This window comes from Erpetoichthys calabaricus, chromosome 4 (assembly GCF_900747795.2).
Source record: "Erpetoichthys calabaricus chromosome 4, fErpCal1.3, whole genome shotgun sequence".
NCBI lineage: Eukaryota > Metazoa > Chordata > Cladistia > Polypteriformes > Polypteridae > Erpetoichthys > Erpetoichthys calabaricus.
The window spans coordinates 54,515,214-54,538,788 of NC_041397.2; the positions used below are offsets into that span (position 1 = coordinate 54,515,214).

The window sequence follows — 23,575 nt, forward strand, 5'->3', positions numbered from 1 at the left end:
ATCATCAGCGTGCACAAACCGAAAGGGAAACTGGCTTGTTTGTATACCAAGATTGGCAAACTTTTTGGTCATAACCCAATTTGTACATGTTCAGAGACATTCGTGAACTGAGGTTCCACTGTATTAGGTTCGCAATGTGTAAAATAACATAGTTTGACGTTTAATAGGCTTTTTCTTAACACCTCCCATTATCCGACATTTTCTCTTATCCGACGTTCTGCCAGCCCTTTTATGTCGGATTCTCTATTATATATACTCTATTATATTATATTTTTGCTACGTGCAAAGGGAGAAAAGGACTAGGAATTTATTTTAAGCCTGTATGTTAATCCTTGACTGCTCTCTCCTGCCCACAGCAACCCCACCATAAACTTATCAAATCAGGTCTGCACAATCCAGGTTTCTTCCAACAACTGGGGTTAAGGTCAGGCGAGTTTGCTGGCCAATCAAGAACAGGGATACCATGGTCCTTAAACCAGGTACTGGTAGCTTTGGCACTGTGTGCAGGTGCCAGGTCCTGTTGGAAAATTAAATCTGCATCTCCATAAAGTTTGTCAGCAGCAGGAAGCATGAAGTGCTCTAAAACTTCCTGGTAGACGGCTGCGTTGACCTTGGACCTCAGAAAACACAATGGACCAACACCAGCAGATGACATGGCACCCCAAACCATCACTGACTATGGAAACTTTACACTGGACCTCACACAACGTGGATTCTGTGCCTCTCCTCTCTTTCTCCAGACTCTGGGACCTTGATTTCCAAAGGAAATGCAAAATTTACTTTCATCAGAGAACATAACTTTGGACCACTCAGCAGCAGTCCAAAGGCGAGACGCTTCTGACGCTGTCTCTTGTTCAAGAGTGGCTTGACACAAGGAGTGCGACAGCTGAAACCCATGTCTTGTATACGTCTGTGCGTAGTGGTTCTTGAAACACTGATTCCAGCTGCAGTCCACTCTTTGTGAATCTCCCCCACATTTTTGAATGGGTTTTGTTTCACAATCCTCTTCAGGGTGCGGTTATCCCTCGCTATATCGCGCTTCGCCTTTCGCGGCTTCACTCCATCGCGGATTTTATATGTAAGCATATTTAAATATATATCGCAGATTTTTTGCTGCTTCGCGGATTTCTGCAGACAATGGATCTTTTAATTTCTGGTACATGCTTCCTCAGTTGGTATGTCCAGTTGATTTCATACAAGGGACGCTATTGGCAGATGGCTGAGAAGCTACCCAACTTACTTTTCTCCGTCTCTCTCTTGCGCTGACTTTCTCTGATCCTGACGTAGGGGGATTGAGCAGGGGGGCTGTTCGCAAACCTAGACGATACGGACGCTCGTCTAAAAATGCTGAAAGATTATCTTCACGTTGCTACCTTCTGTGCAAGCTGCTTCCTGAAGCGAAATGCTGCACGGTGCTTCGCATACTTAAAAGCTCGAAGGGCACGTATTGATTTGTGCTTGTTTGTTTTTCTCTGTCTCTCTATCTCTCTTTCTCTCTCTCCCTGCTCCTGACGGAGGGAGTGTGAGCTTCCGCCTTCAACAGCTTTGTGCTGCGGTGCTTCGCATACTTAAAAGCCAAACAGCCCTATTGATTTGTTTGCTTTTCTCCATCTCTCTGACATCTGCTCCTGACGAGCACTCCTTTGAAGAGGAAGATATGTTTGAATTCTTTTACTTGTGAGACGGAACTGTCATCTCTGTCTTGTCATGGAGCACAGTTTAAACTTTTGAAAAAGAGACAAATGTTTGTTTGCAGTGTTTGAATAACGTTCCTGTCTCTCTACAACCTCCTGTGTTTCTGCGCAAATCTGTGACCCAAGCATGACAATATAAAAATAACCATATAAACATATGGTTTCTACTTCGCGGATTTTCTTATTTCGCGGGTGGCTCTGGAACGCAACCCCCGCGATGGAGGAGGGATTACTATACACTTTTTTCTACCACATCTTGTCCTTCCCTTCGCCTCTCTATTAATGTGCTTGGACACAGAGCTCTGTGAACAGCCAGCCTCTTTAGCAATGACCTTTTGTGTCTTGCCCTCCTTGTGCAAGGTGTCAATGGTCGTCTTTTGGACAACTGTCAAGTCAGCAGTCTTCCCCATGATTGTGTAGCCTACAGAACTAGACTGAGAGACCATTTAAAGGCTTTTGCAGGTGTTTTGAGTTAATTAGCTGATTAGAGTGTGGCACCAGGTGTCTTCAATATTGAACCTTTTCAAAATATTCTAATTTTCCGAGATACTGAATTTGGGACTTTCATTAGTTGTCAGTTATAATCATCAAAATTAAAAGAAATAAACATTTGAAATACATCAGTCTGTGTGTAATGAATGAATCTAATATGCAAGTTTCACTTTTTGAATGGAATTATTGAAATAAATCAACTTTGTCATGATATTCTAATTTTATGACCAGCACCTGTATATGCGGATTGGTTTAAACTGATGTTTTTTTAAATGTATTGTGGCATGCGGCTGGGGGTGGTACCCAGCCGGGATGCCCAAGAGGACCGGAGGAGGGCTTGCGCGACCACAAGGGGGCGACCGCCCTGGTTGCTTTGGGGACCACGGGTACAGAGCTATGAAGCTTAACCCAACCCTGTAGGGGCCCGTGGTCACCGCCAGGGGGCGCCTCAATGCTTTTGAAGCCCTGGACCTCGGCACTTCCGCCACACCCAGAAGTGCTGGGGGGAAGAGGAGCAGGGACACCCGGAGTGCTTCTGGGGATTCAGTCGGCACTTCCGCCACACTGGGGAGTGTCAGTGGAAGATTGCCGAGAAACACCTGGAGTACATCCGGGTGCTTATAAAAGGGGCCGCCTCCCTTCATTCAGGGTTGGAATTGGGTGAGGAGAAGGACAGAGCTTGGTGGAGAGGAGTAGAGGCGGCTGGAAGAAAGGGAGGCAGAGTGAGAGAGGCCTGGACTTTGGGGGAGTCTGTGGGTTGTGTGGCACTTTAATTGTAAATAGAACTGTAAAATAAACGTGTGGTGGTGTTTAAAAACATGTCTACCTGTCTGTGTCCGGGGCTCGTTCCACAGTATGTTATGCAAGCAATCATTACTTTATAAATCAAATATTCTCCCATATTCATTCAGTCTTGTCACAGTGAACAGAGTTATTCACATGCAAGCTTTATTAGATCTAATGTAATAATGGATATCTTGTAAACACTCAAATGTTGATCATGACTGTTATGTAAAGCAAAATTAGCACATGCTTAGGTCACCAAGGAAGGGAAAATGAGAAGCACAGACAAAAAGAAAGGGGAGGTTTAGGGTAACAATGTACTCTGAAATGCTGAATAACTTCAAAAGTGGAAAAATAATGGAATGGGAGGCTTTTGTTTCTTATAAATGATGTTTCTTCATTAATATCTTTTTACAAAATTATTCACCAACATCAATTTCTGTAGAATGAGGATTCTAAAAATCAGCCATGTGGCAAGTGTGAAAGCTTTCTTTTAGACAACTGTACAGTAAGGCTTGATTTGACAATCTCAACTGTTATGTAGTCAATGGAGATCTAAATTTTTCTTTGGTTTCCTTCATATAATGTGTCTTCAGGTTCCAAAAGATGCTTTGAAAGGCAATAATAAAGCCTAGTTATGTCTTCTTGTTTTTCTTTGGTGTATCAAAGGAATTAGGGAGAATAGCACTTTAAAAATTTATTTTTTTTATGGTCAGTCTTTGTTTTTTTAATTATATATACAGTCGGCCCTCGTTTATCGCGGTTAATCAGTTCCAGACTCTACCGCGATTAATGAATTTCCGCAAAGTAGGATTCTTTATTTATAAATCGAATATTTTCGCAGTTAGAGCATAGAAAACCTGTTTACAACCTTCTAAATACGTTTTTAACATTATTAGAGCCCTCTAGACATGAAATAACACCCTTGTAGAGACAGGGACTTTTAAACACTGCAAACAAACATTTGTCTCTTTTTCAAAAGTTTAATCTGTGCTCCATGACAAGATAGAGATGACAGCTCCGTCTCACAATTAAAAGAATGCAAACATATATTCCTCTTTAAAGAAGTGCACGTCAGGAGCAGATAATGTCAGAGAGAGAGAGAGAGAAAAGCAAACAATAAAAAATCAATAGGTGCTGTTTGGCTTTTAAGTATGCGAAGCACCGCCGGACAAAGCAGCCGTAAGGAAGGGAGCAATGTGAAGGTAGTCTTTCAGCATTTTTTAGAGGAGTGTCCGTATCTTCTAGGCCAGTGTGCGAACAGCCCTTCTGCTCAGAGAGAGAGAGAGAAAAGCAAACAATCAAAAATCAATAGGTGCTATTCGAGCTTTTAAGTATGCGAAGCATCAAGCAGGAAGCATATCGTATATCATTGAGGAGTTTTATTTAATACATAATACGTGCTCTGATTGGGTAGCTTCTCAGTCATCCGCCAATAGCGTCCCTTGAATGAAATCAACTGGGCAAACCAACTGAGGTACCATGTACCATAAATTAAAAGACCCATTGACCGCAGAAATCCGCGAACTAGTGAAAAATCCGTGATATATATTTAGATACTAGCAAAATACCCGCGCTTCGCAGCGGAGAAGTAGTGTGTTAAAGAGGTTATGAAAAAGAAAATGAAACATTTTAAAAATAACGTAATATGATTGTCAATGTAATTGTGTTGTCATTGTTATGAGTGTTGCTGTCTTTTATATATATAATATACACACACACATAAACATATCTATACATATACATATATACATACATATACATATCTACATATACACATCCACATATATATACATATATATATATATATATATATATACACACATATCAACATATATATACACATATGTACATATATATATATACACATCTACATATATATACACACATCTACATATATATATATCTAGACATACATACATTGATACATATATACATATACATATCTACATATATATGTAATTGTGTTGTCATTGTTATGAGTGTTGCTGTCATATATATATATATATATATAATATACACACACACACAAACATATACTGTATATACATATATACATATCTACATATACACATATACATATATATATATATACATATACACATATCTAAATATACACATATACACATCCACATATATATATATATACACATCCACATATATATATACACATCCACATATATATTATATATATATATATATATATATATATACATATCCATATATATATATACACATCCACATATATATATATATATATATATATATATATATATATATATATATATATATCAAAATACCCGTGCTTCGCAGTGGCGAAGTACTGCTTTAAAATTTTTATTAAGATGAAAAGTAAACCTTTTTAAACCGAGGGAAAATGAATCAATAATTATTTGTTAAGGATCTCTCTGTATACCATGTTGTCAGTTCGCCCCTCCGGTTGTAATATGAGCAAGCTGTGTGCTGAGATTACTCTTGAGTATGTAACGTACAGTTGGCCATGTGAAAAGCAGTGCTGCCTCAAATCAATGCCAACGTTTTGTAGGGTCTGTCCCTGAGACTTATTGTCATTGCGAAGCAGAGCCTTAGTGGAAATTGGAGGCGTTTGAATTGAAATGGGAGATCAGAGGGTATAACGGGGATGCGAGGAATAAAAACTCTCTCCCCTGAGCCACCGCCAGTGAAAACAGTTGCCTGAATGAGGTTCTTTTGCAGACACGTGACCTGAAGTCTCGTGCCGCCACAAAGTTTCAGTGGCTGTACGCAAATCCACAATCGGTTTCATATTGTTTTCGTACCTTATCAATTGTGTAATGTGTTTTTTGAACAGGTTTGATTCATCGAAGTGATCACTCCTGCTGCGTTCAGTCACTTCATGTGAGCCGCTCTCTTGTGTGATGTTGCGATGTCCACGGGTTTATTTAATATTAGCTAAGACCCGGCAGTTAAAAGTTTCTCGCTACAGCAATTTTAACTCTGTTACAGAGTGATCCAAACTGTCATTTATACCTCGTGTCTTTTCATTAAACTTGTATCTCGCGAATATGGCATTGCAAACGGCAGTGGGTCAGTTCACGTGCTTACGTGGGAGGCATGATGACGCGATATATTTTGATATATATCAAAATACCCGCGCTTGGCAGCGGCGAAGTACTGCTTTAAAAATTTTTATTAAGAAGAAAAGTAAACCTTTTTAAACTGAGGGAAAATGAATCTAGAATTATTTGTTAAGGATCTCTTTGTATAACACGTTGTCAGTTCACCCCTCTGGTTGTAATATGACCAAGGTGTGTGCTGAGCTTACTGTTGAGCATGAAATCTAACGTGGTTTGTGCCCTTCAGAATGAAAACAGTTTGCATTTACCTTTTTAATAAAAGGAGAGCTTTTAAACCTGAGAAATCACCCCGTAAATGTAGACGTTTAATTGCACATGTGTTGGCCATGTGAAAAACAGTCCTGCCTCAAATCAATGCCAACCTTTTGTACGGTCTGTCCCTGAGACTTATTAATTGTCATTGCGAAGCAGAGCCTTAGTGGAAATTGGAGGCGTTTGAATTGAAATGGGAGATCAGAGGGTATAATGGGGATGCGAGGAATAAAAACTCTCTCCCCTGAGCCACCGCCAGTAAAAATAGTTAGTTGCCTGAATGAGGTTCTTTTGCAGACACGTGACCTGAAGTCTCGTGCCGTCACAAAGTTTCAGTGGCTGTATGCAAATCCACAATCGGTTTCATATTGTTTCCGTACCTTATCAATTGTGTAATGTGTTTTTTGAACAGGTTTGATTCATCGAAGTGATCACTCCTGCTGCGTTCAGTCACTTCACGTGAGCCGCTCTCTTGTGTGATGTTGCGATGTCCACGGGTTTATTTAATGTTAGCTAAGACCCGGCAGTTAAAAGTTTCTTGCTACAGCAATTTTAACTCTGTTACAAAGTGATGCAAACTGTCGTTTACACCTCGTGTCTTCTCATTAAACTTGTATCTCGCAAATATGGCATTGCAAACGGCAGCGGGTCAGTTCACATGCTTACATGGGAGGCATGATGACGCAATATATTTTGATATATATCAAAATAGCCGCGCTTTGCACCGGCGAAGTTCTGCTTTTAAATTTTTATTAAGAAGAAAAGAAAACCTTTTAAAATTGAGGTAAAATATACCAATAACAGTTTGTTAAGGATCAGTTTTTCTGTGAAGCTGCCTTCACTCGAGTGATCACTTCAAGCTGTAAGCCTGAGAAATCACCCCGTACATGCACACGTTTAATTGCACATCTGTTAATATGTATGCTTACACAGTATTAAAAGACACTCAACAATTATACAGTATTAAAAGACACTCAACAATTAACGTCATTTACCTTCGTTCCCACGTTTGACTCGTGCTGTAAATCTCTTCCTTGTCTTCACGTCACGTGATTACGTAGGAGGCGTAATACGTGATGACGCGATACGTGACTCCGCCTCCTCCATTAGAGTATATGGACATAAAACAGGTTCCAGTTATGACCATTACACGTAGAATTTCGAAATAAAACCTGCCTAACTTTTGTAAGTAAGCTGTAAGGAATGAGCCTGCCAAATTTCAGCCTTCCACCTACACGGGAAGTTGGAGAATTAGTGATGAGTGAGTCAGTCAGTCAGTCAGTCAGTGAGGGCTTTGCCTTTTATTAATTAGTATAGATATAGATAGATGCCTACATATAAAATCCGCGATGGAGTGAAGCCGCAAAAGTCGAAGCACGATATAGCGAGGGATCACTGTAGTCAGTGTCCTTTTAGTCATACGTGCAATATATATATATTTTTTTTTTTTCTTCTTGCACAACTAACTCAATCCATTTTTTTTTACAACTTAAAAATTGATTTATTTAGGAAGGTGTTTAATTTACCCTGACATTATGACTCCTCTTTCAGTTTACCTCTCCGTCCAGGTACTCAGGATGATTTGCATTTGGATCACAAATTATATTATGTGTTCAGAATTTTGTAGTATTTGTATTTTTGTAGTTTATTGTCTGTAATTGTAATTAAAGCTTTGCGTTTCCTTATTTATCATTATTGAGTGTTTTATGCTGATTTTATTTTGTGCCCAGTGTTGTATATTTGATCTTTTATCTGCTTTTTTTTTGTTCAACATAAAACTCTGGGAAGCGGTTTCAGCATGGAAAATGCACTATATAAATAAAATGTACTATTATTTTTGCTACTACTACTTTAAATTGATTAAAATGGACCTTATGCAAAGAAACATCACAGTAGAAATATCCACTGTCTATTAAACTTGGGCCAATAGAAAGACCTAAAAAACTATATTCAGTCAAAAAACTATATGCACATAAGATTATACCATGATATATACTGCAACTGGGACAAATTTAATTATATCGTTTGATATACTGTATATTTGATTTATGAAGGAGTCAGTGTTGGGGCATACTAGGAAGATGTTTCATTGACAGTTGAGGGTTAGACCTAATAAAATAACTCACATTAACAATACTAATTAAATGAAAGCAAAACTCAAAAATACCTTCAACTGTTACTGGTATAGTAGCGACAAAATACTGGCACAGACAGTGGCGAGGGTGTGTATAACATAACATATCTGCCATTAGCAATAAATATTAAATTAAAACAAAACACAGAAATACCTTCAAATTTCACATTCATAGTTGCCTGTCCTGTAGACTTTCCTTCAGTTACAATGCAGGTATAATCACCATTCGATTTCTTCTCATTCAATCTAAGTATGCAATACGATGGATTATCCTTGTCACAGCGACATCTCTCTGACTGACTATTACTTTTGGATCCATTAAAGAAACACAGTTCAATTCCATTTTCTTTCCAAGTAAGAGTCATTGTTTCCACATTGTTCCATCTCAGGTTAGATACATTGCAAGCCAGGTCATATGGGAGTTTTGTGACATTGACATTCCTTGCTGCATTAACAGGCAAATCTGGAGGTGGTTCTGCAAAAACAACAGAACAATAAATTAATATTATAAAAGTTTTGTTTGTCACAGCTTTATTTGACATATGTCACTTACCCAAAAATCATTTTAGCGAAATAAATCTTAAACAGGTTTGAAAGTTCCATGAAAAATCTATGAAAGGCAATTTCTACAGCTTTTCAGTGTAGAACTGGGAGTTTTCCCCAAACATTTCAGTTGATTCATACATAATTTTGTAACAGATTATTTACATATGGTTTAGAGAGAGAGAGAGAGAGCATGCCACCAATCCATTCATAGTTGAAATTGTTTTCAGTTTAGTGCCACTCATACATAATTCCAATAAAGAAGTGCGAACTTCAGATTCATTCTCTGAGTGTAACTGACATAGCTACACAATCCATTCATTATTTACCTGGCTTATCTGGTGCACTGGACCCAAGTCAGAAATCAACTTCAGAATAGTACACAGGCATGAGCAATAACAAAGCCTGATAACCTACATAGGACAATTTGAAACAACACAATAAAAGCTGTTTTACAGCTAATGAATTTGATTTGATAAAAGGTAGATTTAAAGTTGGAATAAATGTAACAAAGAAAGGAGAGATTAGGGAAAATATCAGGAGTTTGTAACATATGAAATTTTAATTTGTCCATTAAATAATTATATTTAGTAAGTGTTATTAATCAGCTAATGTCACCTTCAAGTGCTTATGCAAACACAAATCTCACAACAAGAAAGAAAAAAGGAAAAAAAATAGTGGATGCATTTGGACTGAACACAAAAAAAGCAATAGTTTTATTTTCAACTCCATTTAACTCTGTAGCACAGTGAAATAGCACTGCAAGTTTGAATTTGATGCTAGGTCACTGTGTGTGTGGTGTGTGGCAGTGGATATGGTAATATTACTCAGAATAGTCCTGAAGTGCACAGCGTCTGACATCACTGGAGCATCCATATAAAGGACTGGATCATCCAAGATTACAGATATCTCTTTGTATTAGTGTGTGAATCTTTAATCTCAAAATCTCCCATCATAAGAACTTAACTTTTTGTCATAGTAACTTTCATTTTTTTGTTTGTGTATTGGACTTGATAGCAGATCAGTTTGACTTTCTGGTATACAAACTTGGCACTTTTTTCACCAATCTGATTTCCTGGTCCTTTTGATTTAAAAAGACCTTACTGCCTTGTCCCAAGTCAGTACAATTCACAAGTATGACTGGATAAAACTAAAGAACAGAACCACAGAACATATTAAACTTGAAATAATCATAGGGAGTATTCTTACTGGTGGAGGATAAACACCTCCCCACTTCTTGAGTCCCACCATATTTCCTTATTCCTGGGTTTTGCATACAGACATCTATTGGAATGAGTCAAACAGTAAGAATGGTCACTGATTACATTAGTAAATATATCAATGAAGTTGTAATCACCAGAAAAATAATGACTCTGCCTAATTACTGCCATTGAAATGAACACGGAAGCCCACTTCCAAACCAAAGTCTGTGATGTAGCCTTTAAATCTGGGCACTCAGTGCATTTGCATGTGCTTTACAGAAACCCAATTTCTGTAATATCACGTAAACCCTTATACCAGTTAAAGAAATTGGGTTATTAGCTTCTCAGAAACCTGGTTTACAGAGGTACATTTCTCTACAAATATCCCATTTATGTGACCATGTAAACCCTTAACATGGTTACTGCCAAGGATTTTGTAACATGCCCACGTATTTGCTTCGCACACACTTTCAGCAGCCATGGGTAAAAGTGTCAACAAAATGCATTTCAGGAGGCAAATATTCAGGCAATCACATTATTTCTCTTTCTGGCTGAAATAATCTGTCTCAGTATTTCAGTAAGAACTGAATTTATATTGATGAGCTGAGTGTAATGGGCTAGAATTCAGTATTCTAAAGAAAATGACATTTCTGTGTGTTGCTTAGTGTAATGGGCTATAAACCAGCGTTTTAAAGAAAAGGCAGAAAATTCTACTACAGGTTATTGTTGATGGTTACCTATCACCTGTTTTGATTAAGTATCTCATTAACACACAATGTGGTGATAACAGAACTGTCTGCTTCCTTTGAAAACTAACGAGTTCTGGGGACATTGGTTTCTAATCAAGTACTTTTTGATAGCTGGCCACAATACCATTGTTGAACCAAAATAAAATGTGTTTACAGTAATCCCTCGCTATATCGCGCTTTGACTTTCGCGGCTTCACTCTATCGCGGATTTTATATGTAAGCATATCTAAATATTTAACGCGGATTTTTCGCTGCTTCGCAGGTTTCTGTGGACAATGGGTCTTTTTACTTCAGGTATATGCTTCCTCAGTTGGTTTGCCCAGTTGATTTCATACAAGGGACACTATTGGCGGATGGCTGAGAAGCTACCCAATCAGAGGTCCTGTGTGCTGATTGGCTCAGCGATGGAGTGCCGAATTCAATTCCGCTGATTTAACCAGGAAGTCTCGTCTCACTCATTCAGCATCAACGTGTTTCGCTGCTGTAAAGAGTTAACTGTTGTGCTCTTTTGTGTTTATCTTTGTGCATAGTCAAGCCCTTTGTTATGGCTCCAAAACGATCTGCTCCTGCTTCAGGGGCCGTGCCCAAGCGCCAACGGAACATGCTAACGATTGCCGAAAAGGTAAACGTTTTGGATATGTTGAAGGAAGGGAACAGCTACACCACTGCAGGACGCCATTACGGCATCAATGAGTCCACAATTCTTTTCATTTAAAAAGGAGGAAAAGAATATAAGATCTACGGCCGCAGTGTCCTTTAACCAGGGTGCAAAACAAGTTTTATGTGGATGTAATAAGGCGGTAGTCCAGATGGAATCTGCTTTAGGGATATGGATTGAAGACTGCCGGAAGAACAACAACGGCGGTGCTACACAATTGTCTGAAGAGGCTCCTTTAGAAGAGCTGTAACGCTCTCCTCTGTTGTGCAGTAAAATTAAACTCATCGTTATCAGACAAGTCGTTGTGTCATTGTTGGTGAGTAACCATAATTAATTTTCTACGTACAGTACTTATTTAGTACATGTACATAGTTTAGTGTCATTGTACACACATTTTACTGTATACAATTTTTCTTGCGTTGTACGTATTTATTGCTGGTGGCCTGTCTGTCGTAATGGCTGTAACATATGTGATATCAGAGACACTCGATATCTTTAAAATAATATTTAGGTTTTACTGTATATAAACAATGTGTTTACATACATAATTTCAATGAATCTTACCTAATATCTAAGAGAATACAAGGGTTTATGCTGCATAATTGTGCGGGAAATGTTTATAATTGTCTGGGAGAGTTTATAAGGACTTAAAATATATAAAAATAACCATTTGAACATATGGTTTTTACTTTACGGATTTTCACTTTTCACGGGGGGTTCTGGAATGCAACCCCTGAGATCGAGGTGGGATTACTGTACACTATTTGTTCTAGAGGAGGAAATTGGCTTGCACCATTGTTTCACTGATTGCAATGTTGATCTATGCAGAAACTGAAGCATACATATATTTCTGGTAAAAGGAGAACAGAGAAGTATGGTCTAAGACTCGGGACTGCTGCCTGTTTCTTTTATGCTTTTCACCATATCGCTGTGGCTACACCCTGTAGCTACAGTGGCTTGTACGTGGAACCATGTTCCCCTAGACCGTGAGGCCGGTAACATGAACATACAGTGCTAAACTCAGCAGCACAATCTCTAGAACAGTAGGGTAGAATGTTAAAAGTAAAGTGTGAAAGTAAAGTAAAGTTGTGTTGTCCAATTACTTTTTAACTTTTTTAGGGCGGATGTTGACTTTTGTCAACAACAGGGTTGAGGGCAGATGATGACTAAAGTCTACATCCAGCTGTAAATGTTGACAGAACTCACCATTGTTTTATAGGTAGACCCTCCTTGCTAGGAGGAATGTCAAATCCCTGCATGTGTGCAAGTAGCGTAAAAATTGCCAAGAATGGCATCTGGCAAGATAGCAAAGTGAATGTGCAAAGCAAAATACTCGGTGACGTTTTATGTATATTTTATTATTTTGAATTGGACTCTGACTTGTTGGACTCCAGTTTTGTTGCAGGTGATCTGGAGATCGAGAACTCAAATGAAAGTGAGGTACCGGCATCAGCTGTGTTCTGTTCTTCCGACGCCACCATCATGCAGCTGCTGACACTGTCGTGGCAGCCAGAGATGGCAAACATGCTGAAATAAGGCACTGCATGCAGCAACAGATGTTTTACATTGATACATGTGAAAAACTATTGCTTTATGTGCTTTTCAGAAAATTTAGTTTTTTGGAAAAATATTCAGCCCTGGGAGAAAAGGAAAAAAAAAATCAGCCCTAAAAGAGTTAAAGTAATGAGCAACCTAATGCAATACCTGCGTTACTGAAGTAACAATAAATGTGTTTTTATTCTTCCAGCAGCATTGGGTGTATGGCAACATGTGACGTCTAAGCATTTTGACAAAGGAGAACTCCAGAACAGCACATGCCCAATAAGTGTGGATTTTTAAGAAGCCATGTTTCTGCCTTAACCCGGTTATGTTTGTACATGTAATCATACTCACTGAGAGCAATCACAATTAACTTAATGCTTAGCATCAGAACTGCAAATAACTACTGGGAAAAAAAGTAGGTACTATAGTTCTTCTGTAAAAACTCAGGACATGTAGAAAGGTATGGTGTAGGAGGAAACTGACCTGTATAGAAACCACTAATATCGACTTGCTGGACAAACTTAAAACCCATTTAATCTCATTTTAAACCGAATCACATGCAAAAATCAATCAGAACCATAACTGCCAAGTGACCAGTAACTCATTGTGTTCACTGATGAAGTGAGCAGACTCTTGATTAGAATAAAACAAGGATGGCAAGATGGAGTGTGAATCCCACAAAATTTACACAAAACGTTTCCTAAGTAAGTATCTAGAGCATCTCCTGCAAGAACAAGCCAGAGAAATACTGTGACACAACTGTGACACAATTCTACCATCTGAAAGTCAAACACACAAATAATAGCAAACAGGAAAGAGGTTAAAAACAGAACTATAGATTAACACTATGGACAAATCCAAAAAAAAAGAGCAGTCAAAAAGATCATCAAAAACATGACATGCAACATCCAATAATAAAATTCAAAAATGACAAAAGCCAACAGTCACAAACACTAAACTGTTGCAGTATACATAAGGAGAGCTAAACAAGAGCTGTTGCAGAGATGCGAGTCACAATGTTCCCAACTACTTTATTGTGGGACTATTATGTGCTAAGTGCCACTCATAAACAAAGATTGATAAGGGGGTCTGCCAGAGCCAGTTACAGTAAAGGACTATTATAATGTCAAAGAAATCCATAATCATGCATCTAAATAACTACAACTCTATGGTATTAATCTAGAGATGGTTAGAGCTCTTAGGGCCCTATGATTTCCGTGATGCAGAAAACACGGTCAGAATCACAGAATTAATGCACAAAAACAGATTTTATATTTACAAATGGAAATGTGTGGAATTTAGAGACTGAAAGGGTGACTGTTACAAAACTTCCCAATAAATTAAACGATTGAATAATCTGTAGTTCTCTCTCATTCAGATACTATTTTCTAGTTAGTTGTTTTTCAAGCAAACGTAATTCTTGTAGAAATTCAGTTGTGCCTCTATCTGTTTGGGCCTGTGTTTCCTACATGTTTTCTAATTAAAGGCATGCGAATTAGCCAGCTGCACGAGATAAAAATAACAAAGTGAGCAGTAGCAGATACCCTAACTATGTCCAAAAACTAAGAAACACGAGCTTAACTGTAAAATTGAGGGCACAACAATATTCTGCCGACTTTTACAAATCTAGACAACAACTTTTCTGCAAGTTTTGCCAGCATACCATAGTACCCGTTTAAAAATTAACAGAGATGTTATGTTTCTGGATTTAATAAATATTTTGCCTCGCAGTGACAAGGCACACAAGGTCCACATTTGACTCTTCCGTTTTACACTCAGTGCCTACAAAACCTGGGCAGAAGAGCAGGATTTTCCTCAGATGCAACGATCCCTTAAAAACGGGTCTCTCTTTCTTTAGTTCTGTTTAATTCCTGAATTTAGCGTCTCGCATATTAGTTTGCTTTTGCTTTGTAATTAATTATTTTAAGATATGCAGTAGATGAAGCTACAGATGTAATGAATCTGTAAACATTTAAGGTTTAATAATCATTAGAAATAATTTACGTAGTTACAATTACAGGTACTGAAGACCAGTACTTTTTGGCAGACATTATCTTTATGGAGAGCTGCAACTTTTCCACCTTTTCACAGGCAGCACTTCAGTCCCTTCACAACAATCAGCTGAATCTTAAAGACATTTTAGCAGTGGTTACAGACAATGAATGCATCACACTGTCTAAAAGCATACCAGAAAGTTTTAAAAGGGGTTATGCCTAACAGTGTACATTCAATCTGCTTGTGTCATGACATCAGTTTGGTGGGAGAGACTTGGCAGCATTATAAATACTTTAGTGAGGCTGCATCACTAGTGATGTGGATAAAGTCTGCCTTCTTCAAGAAGCCTGCCAGGAACACCTGAGGCAAGAAACATCAGGTGGAATAGCTGGTTCAAATCAGTAGGGTGCCTCGCTGAACATACTCGCCTCTACAAAAAGTTCTTTCTGGCTGAGAACATATCAGCTCAGGCTGTAACAAATACCCTAGACCCAAAAAGTGAAGTTAACCTTCATCTCAGAAGGATACATCAAACTAGTAACAGCTCTTATGATTCTGGAGGGCACTCACTATCCTAAATAAATGGATATGCAAAATAAGGTTCAGTTGTGCTAGTGTACTGTTTCATTAAAAGGAACGTAAAGTGCCATTTCATTATTGTTTGTTTTGTTGTAGCTGTTGCTATTTACAGTATATATAAAAAAAAAATCCATAAAAACCCAAAAAAAATCTGAATCAAGGAAAAATAAAACGGTGAAAACCGAAAATCAAACAAAAACAAAAAAAAAAAAAAACGAAATTTGTGAAAAAATAAAACTGATTCCATAGGGCCCTAGGCTTTTTTAAAGTCCATCATACCAGATGCAATAGATTAGTACTGTGCAAACAATTTTCACAGCCTTCCACACACACTTAGCCCACCGTAACAAAATGAACATTTACATTACAGTGTTTACAGAGTTCAGCTATGCACTCAAGAAAATTATGCCCCAAGGACTAGTATTGAAGCTCAGCCTTGAACTGAATACCAACTTTCATAACTGCATCTAGGACTATAAAGCATCAAACAGTCTGGCTCTGAAAACCAGAGGACCCTTGGGTTGTGTGCTTAGTCTAGTGCATTTGCTATTTAACAAAACTATCATCAGGCTTTTTTTGTTGAGAAGAAGTTCAACTTTTCAGTGAATGGGTCAATAATAATAATAATGATGATAATGTCCTTTATTATCTCAAACAGTCTGGCTCTGAAAATCAGAGGACCCCAGGGTTGTGTGGTTAGTCTCGTGCATTTGCTATTTAACAAAGCTATCATCAAGCTTTTTTGTTGAGAAGAAGTTCAACTTTTCAGTGAATGGGTCAATAATAATAATAATGATAATAATGTCCCTTATTATCAATAAAACAAAGCTGCTGACTGGAGAATTATAGGGGGTCAAATGACTACTGACTTGGGGTTGTTGTGGAAAGAGTCAATAGGTTGACATTCTTAGGGGACCACATCACTGAGGATCTCCCATGAACCCTCGACATCACACATCTTGTTAATGGTCGACTACAACCATTACTTTCAGAAAAGAGAGTCAGTCTCTCTTCCCAGATACATACCTAAACTCAATAGATATACAATGGGGAGGTAACTGCAGCACAGTCTGGTATTTCAACTAATCTTTGGCAGACCACAAGGTCTATTGCCACAGGCCTCTCCCATTAAATTGTTAAATCATGTAAGCATCTGTTGAGAATTTAGATTAAGGATCAATGTGCCTTATTATTAGTTTTGGAACTATTAACTATTAAAAGCTTATGCTTGTCATTTCTTTTAAGTAGCTTAAAAGGTTACCATGTATTTGTAGGCATAAAGACCCTTGTTCTTTGCTTATAAACAAGCCTATCTATTCAATTGTTATGTTTTAAGCTACTAAGCACAAGACATCCAGTGTTGCAACGGCATTCAGCTTAAAACACCTACAAATATTTGATGATCAAAGCATATTTTTTGGCTGGCAAACCATACTAAAGAAAAAATGAACACTAGATGGATATAATGTGCAATCGCCTACCGAAAGGCATTGAAACGATTCAGACCGTACATAATGAAGGATTCTGAAAGATGATTCGAACCTTGGACCCAGGATACAAGATAGTGAGCTGTAAACATTCTAGTTAAATATGTACCCAAGAACACCACACAGAATTTCATGACAGGGTTATAAGCAAAAACGTAACACTGCATTCTTTTACCCAACAATCATAAAGCCATACTGTACATACAGTAAGTCTCACTATTCGGTATACTGATCACAAATGAAACAGAAGACTTCAGAGTTCTTACTAAGTAAATGCTGGAGACCTAAGAGACATCATCTTGGGGCTTCAAAGAATCCCATCATATTTGTATGACAACTGACAGTAGACATAGGGTCATCTCAGCATTGAGTCTGAAAAAAATGGACAAGACTGGGCTGTTTTGAACATAGACCACACTTGCTCATGGCAAATTTAAATGGCCAAAACACAATATTTATTAGAAACATAACCCAATATTTCGAGATATTTGAACCAATGCATACAAAATGTGTGCTAGCCTAACATCCAAATACATCATGGTTTGAATTGCTTTATTTATGATTAATAAATTAGATTGTAGTTTGTTCTTATGGTCTATATTTTTCTTTTTAAAAATAAGTGAGGTATTCTGATCCCAGCCTTAAAAGTAAAATAGTTATTATCATAACCTAATGTATGAACAATATGCATCAATGATGCATGATGTAGTAAATTAATTAATTACTTTAAACTTGTGATAATTCTTGTCACAAATTTCACAGTGTTGATTTGTTGGGGGATTGGGGGGAAAGCTGAAGGAAGGTTTACTTCTGGTACTGAAAAATCTCAAAATACTGGTACTGTGCCATTTTAAAATTTGTGTTTTTCTGTACTTTTTCAGTACCAGTATGTTGTGCATCCCTAATTAATTCTACTATTGGTCTCGTACATTCTAACCCCTCTATTGCAGGGCACAACCTCAATCCAAGCCAATGATGCCAAAAAAGCTATCCGTGCTAGATCTTAGACTGCACACCAGAAGTAGCTTTGGACAACAGTGGTTATACATGAGCAGGCATACACCAAGTTATAATAAAAAGTTTAAAAAGGTATTATTTCACAAAGAGAAAATGTAGGTCATTAATAGGAGTGTACGATATGTATCATCTACGATAATATCTTAATTGTTGTTTTAACGATGTGCGAGTTGAAATCATCAAGTATGTCACCCACTTTGCAAAATACAATCAAAAACACGCATCTCTGTCTGTGTTATGTCATCAGTATGAGCCTCTCCCATTGTTCGTTGTGTTAACTGTGAGAGGAGGAATTGTATCGGCAAAGTGTATGTACTCAAATGTTTACTGTTTTAACATTTCAGCCCGTTAATAAGAAACATTAACAGATAAAGGAGTTCAGCGCGGTTCACATGAAGCGGCACACTGTGAGTCACAATGCAGAAGTTTCAGAGGTTAACTGGATTCAAAGCCAGAGCTCACTAATACAGCACGTGCGGTAAATATTGGTTACAATGGCATAACTTAGTGTCACATTGATCGGATTCACTTTCTTTCCTCCTTCAGCTTGATCACATTCATTTTTGTGTCGAGATCAATTCGTAATTCGTTTGAAAAGATTATTTTTATTTCATATGCCTATTGGGCATGGATTTATTTTGCAAGCAGTCTTGGTTGGGGATCCTCTATTCCAAAGCACACTTTTTTCTTTCATTATTTAAAACACTTCACGGATACCCGCGTAACTTACTCCATGCTGCCCCTGTAGCTGCAGAAGTTGGAGCAGGTGATGATTGTGACAGCAAAAAACAAAATTTGGGGAAACTTGCAAAAAAGTACCTGGGCATTACCTGCCTCAAGTGGCCCTTCTGAGAGGGCCTTTCAGCACCAGTGGTAATGTTGGAACAGATAACCGTGCTACTCTGAAGCCAGATTCTATGGACAGACTGGTGATTCTGTCACACAACTTGAAGTTTCCACAGTAGAATTTTACAATTGTTAACTTTTTTTCTGATATCTTTGAGGCATTCCTTGTGTGATTTTGGGCTATACAAGAAATAAATTGCTATTATTGCTAGGAAACCTTGGGTCCTGGCATTCATGTGGATGTTACTTTGATTCGTACTACCTACCTATAGATTACTATAGACCATGTACACGCCTTCATGGCAATTGTATTCCCTAATGGCAGGGTAATGCCCCCTACTACATTGCCAGATCTGTTCAGAAATCGTTTGAGGAACATGACAAAGATTTCAAGGTGTTGACTAAGCCTCCAAATTCCTCAGATCAAACTGGTGAGATGTGCTGGAAAAACAAGTCTGATCCACTGAGGCCCCACCTCACAACTTACAGCACTTACAACGCTCCGCCCCTAATGTATTGGTGCCAAATACCACTGGACACCTTCACAGGTCTTGTGGAGTCCATGCCTTGACTGGTCAGTTTTGGTGGCAAGAGAGGAACATATACAATATCGGGTAGGAGGTTTTATTGTTGTGGCTGATTGGTGTATAATGCAAAGCTGACAGACTCATTCAGTCACTCACATATTCATCGACAAAAACACTCATTTAGCTAAAACACTGAAATTTGACAGAATGGTACATCTAGGGCACTAGGTGTGTGTCAAGAAAAGACATTTTGATATATTAACCCCATCCACATTATCAATATATTAAATCCCACCGTAGAATACTAAATAAGAAATTCTCAAAAATGCATCAATGGATATGATTAAAATTTGGTGATATTACAGAGAAATGTTAAATTGTCTGACATATGATTTGTTAAGGGCGGCACGGTGGCGCAGTGGGTAGCGCTGCTGCCTCGCAGTTGGGAGACCTGGGGACCTGGGTTCACTTCCCAGGTCCTTCCTGCGTGGAGTTTGCATGTTCTCCCCGTGTCTGCGTGGGTTTCCTCCCAAAGTCCAAAGACATGCAGGTTAGGTGGATTGGCGATTCTAAATTGGCCCTAGTGTGTGCTTGGTGTGTGGGTGTGTTTGTGTGTGTCCTGCGGTGGGTTGGCACCCTGCTCGGGATTGGTTCCTGCCTTGTACCCTGTGTTGGCTGGGATTGGCTCCAGCAGACCCCCCAAGACCCTGTGTTCGGATTCAGCGGGTTGGAAAATGGATGGATGGATGATTTGTTAATATTTATTAATATTATACTATGTTACATGCCCTTCACTGGGCTGAGAGCGTGTTGTATGCAAATGAAGGACATCACAGAAGTGACTGACAGCCCACACGAATAGTAGGACAGAAAGACAGGGTGGTGTCCTGGACATGAAAGAGAGATGTGATCACATTGTAAAATGGAAAAAAGAAAGTTTGACGAAACTCAAGGAAAACACAAAGCTCAGTAGTTAGTAAGTGCTATTTTCTTCTGTTAACTATAAGAACTAGACTGGCTCTCATCTTGGTTATCCATTCTGCGCCATCTAACACATGGCATGAAGAATCGACACAAAGGACTCCTACAGAAATGACCAGTGAGAAGGACTCTTTGAAGTGATGAGTACTGCCGAGAATTTTCACACAAATGATTAGTGAGGATTCGCCTTGGGGCAATGAAGTATCGATCACTGCAAAGCACCAACACACAAACGTTGTGAGGGGAGGGTTTGGCAGGGGTTGACTCATGGAGTTTAAGGAGCAGCAGGTGCATTAACAAAGGGTGAAAGGCACGATAACAGGTGTGTGGCTCTTCCAAACTGCTGTGTAGGAGGGAGTGATAACAAGCACAAGTGCAGTTTCTCCTGGTGAAATGAGTCTGGTTAGAAACAGGGAAATATTTCGCAGTGCTCTTGATTGCTTCAATGACCCAAGAAGAGTCACACGCGAACCAGTGATGGCAATCCATTAACTAAAATGTTGGTTGTCATGACCTTGTGGTTGAGAACTCTGGATCAGTGGGAAAATACTGGATTACCTGTTTTAATTCAAAAGAATATACTTTGCTGTAAAATTATGCTTTACAATGACTAACAACAAAAGCCCATTCACTAGGAAAAGCAGGAATTATCTATAAAGAATATTTTAGTCATAGATAATTATACATAGCATGCTCAGGAGTAAGCAGCTCTAGTAACCTAATATTATTACTTGATTGATGTCTTTATTCAAGACAACGTTCAACATTTGAGATACAGTTGGTTACATTTCTTCTGCTTTTCCAATTAAAGCACAGGCAAGTGGAGTGACTTGTTCATGGTCAAACGGTGTCATGACGGGATTTAAAGTCCTAGTTACAAAGCCTTAACTACTACACCACACTGTCTGCCAGTGGCATTAGCCCATGGTTTGAAGAGAAAAGAAAAAAAAAGTAATATACACAGAAAAACTTCTGATACTCCAGATTATCTGATGGCACTGTAAAGGAGGCCCATTGTCTTATGAAAGGCTAGGTAAGTAAAAGCTTTAACAGCATTCCAGTACTCCCATGCTTTATATTTCTCAACCCTGAATTAACCAACAGAGTAAGAGCAGAATCTGTAACCTGTGGCAGATAAATGTAATACTATAATTAATAATCAAAACATCTCTATTCTACTTGAACTTTATTCCATGTACCACTACTACGACTATAAAAGTAAAAGCACTTCAGAACAAACAAAAAAAAAAAAACCACCACACAATATGGATAATATAAACATCATCAATACATAAATGCATATATTGCTATCACACCTCAACAATATAATACTAAATTGTTATATTTACATAGTGCTTTTCTCATTTCTCAAAGCACTTTACATGCTGCGTGGGGAGCCACTTCAACCACCACTAATGTGCAGCATCCAGCGGGATGATGCAATGGCAGCCATTTTTGTGCCAGTACACTCAGCACACATTAGCTGTTAAGGACTGAAGGGGTAAGAGATAGTTAGCCAATGACAGACAGGGGATGATTAGGGGGCCAGAATGACTAAGTCATGGTGGGTGATTTAGCCAGGACAAGTACCAATAGAATTTCTACTACCACTACCATAACTACTGGCTATGAAGATACCAAAATCCGGTTACAGTTCACTCAGGCCAAACAGTCCTCTTTTTTCAGTAATTCAAAGCTGTCATCCTTCTTCTCTGTAAAAATAGTTTTTGTATTTGGGTCAAATATCTCAAGTGGGACATCATGGGATCCATGTCAGAGTTCCATTCCAAAATAACTTTAACCACTGCTTTTTAAGGAGTGGAAAAAAATGGTAACATGGGATAATTTTCAGATTATAAGAAGGATTGAACTATACTAAACAATAATTATCAAAAACTTTCCCGATACAGTGCTCTAATGCAACCAAAAGAAACTGTAAGAAAAAAGTGTTGTCTACTCGGGTGCCAGATTCATCATTTATCAATCAATAAATAGACCACTTATCATAAACATATCATTAAAAACCCCAGAATCTGCACAATTTCAAAGAAGGCAGAACACATACATATAACAACATAAACCAAACAGATAAAAGAAATAAAACTAATGAATATCTGTGCAAAGCACAGTCCAAACTTATAATTCTGTTTTGCTTTATGATCAATATATTCAACACCATCCAGACACTGGTGGTTTGCAGAGATATCAATTTGTTTATCTTGTTTTGTAAAAATCTTCTCATACGTGCAGGACGATTAGCAGCAAAATGCTGTGTTGCACACTTAATAAATGTGTAAAGAGGGCAGAGCGTTATCCTGCCCTATACAACTCCAAAACAACCACAAAATAAGTAAAATCATTCTGACATGCCTGCTGTCACTCTGTGTTCAGATCTTGTTTTAGTTTTACACAAAGTCGCATGGTCATGCAGAAAGCCTGCCCGGGCCCAGAATGCTAAATGCAGTGTGAGTGCAGGCCAGCGGTGGAGTAGGAAGGGGGAACAATATGGAACAAACGTGGCAAGTGTGAGTACACCCTAATTTCTATTCTGGTGTTTAATTCGGCTCTAAAGCACACCATCTCACTATTGTGACTTGTGCAATTTTTCTCCTTTCAGTCCCATTACTCACTCATTTATCCTTCTAACTCCAGCAGTGTGCTCTGCCCTTGGTTTCTAATCCTTTTGTCTCTTTGCATAGAGAACCGCACAGGGCCCTCTCCTGCAATTGTCATTGGGTGCAGGAAGCCTGGCAAGCTCAGCCCTGCATTTCTTACAGTGGTTTTCATGTGCTTAGGCTAAAGTCCACTAGCTGCTAACCTTCGTACTGGCCAGTGCCACTTAAGCTTACAGTTGTGCCACTTCACAGCTGAAAAACTACACTATTTGACCGCATACAGTGCTTGAAGCAGAGCCACATTGCTGGCAGTATTCCATTTAGTCAGTGACCTATTCCTCCTCTCAATCTGTCATTACTTTT

At 38.5% G+C, this 23,575-nt stretch overlaps 1 protein-coding gene across 1 annotated transcript in view; it reads right to left on the minus strand.

Annotated features, from left to right (window-relative positions):
* LOC114650039 (uncharacterized) overlaps nt 1–23,575 on the minus strand; it is an 89,980-nt gene that overhangs the window by 31,749 nt on the left and 34,656 nt on the right. Inside the window, exon 3 of the mRNA XM_028799477.2 lies at nt 8,626–8,946. Coding sequence (XP_028655310.2) covers nt 8,626–8,946 — 321 coding nt within the window. The remainder of the gene's footprint in view (nt 1–8,625; nt 8,947–23,575) is intronic.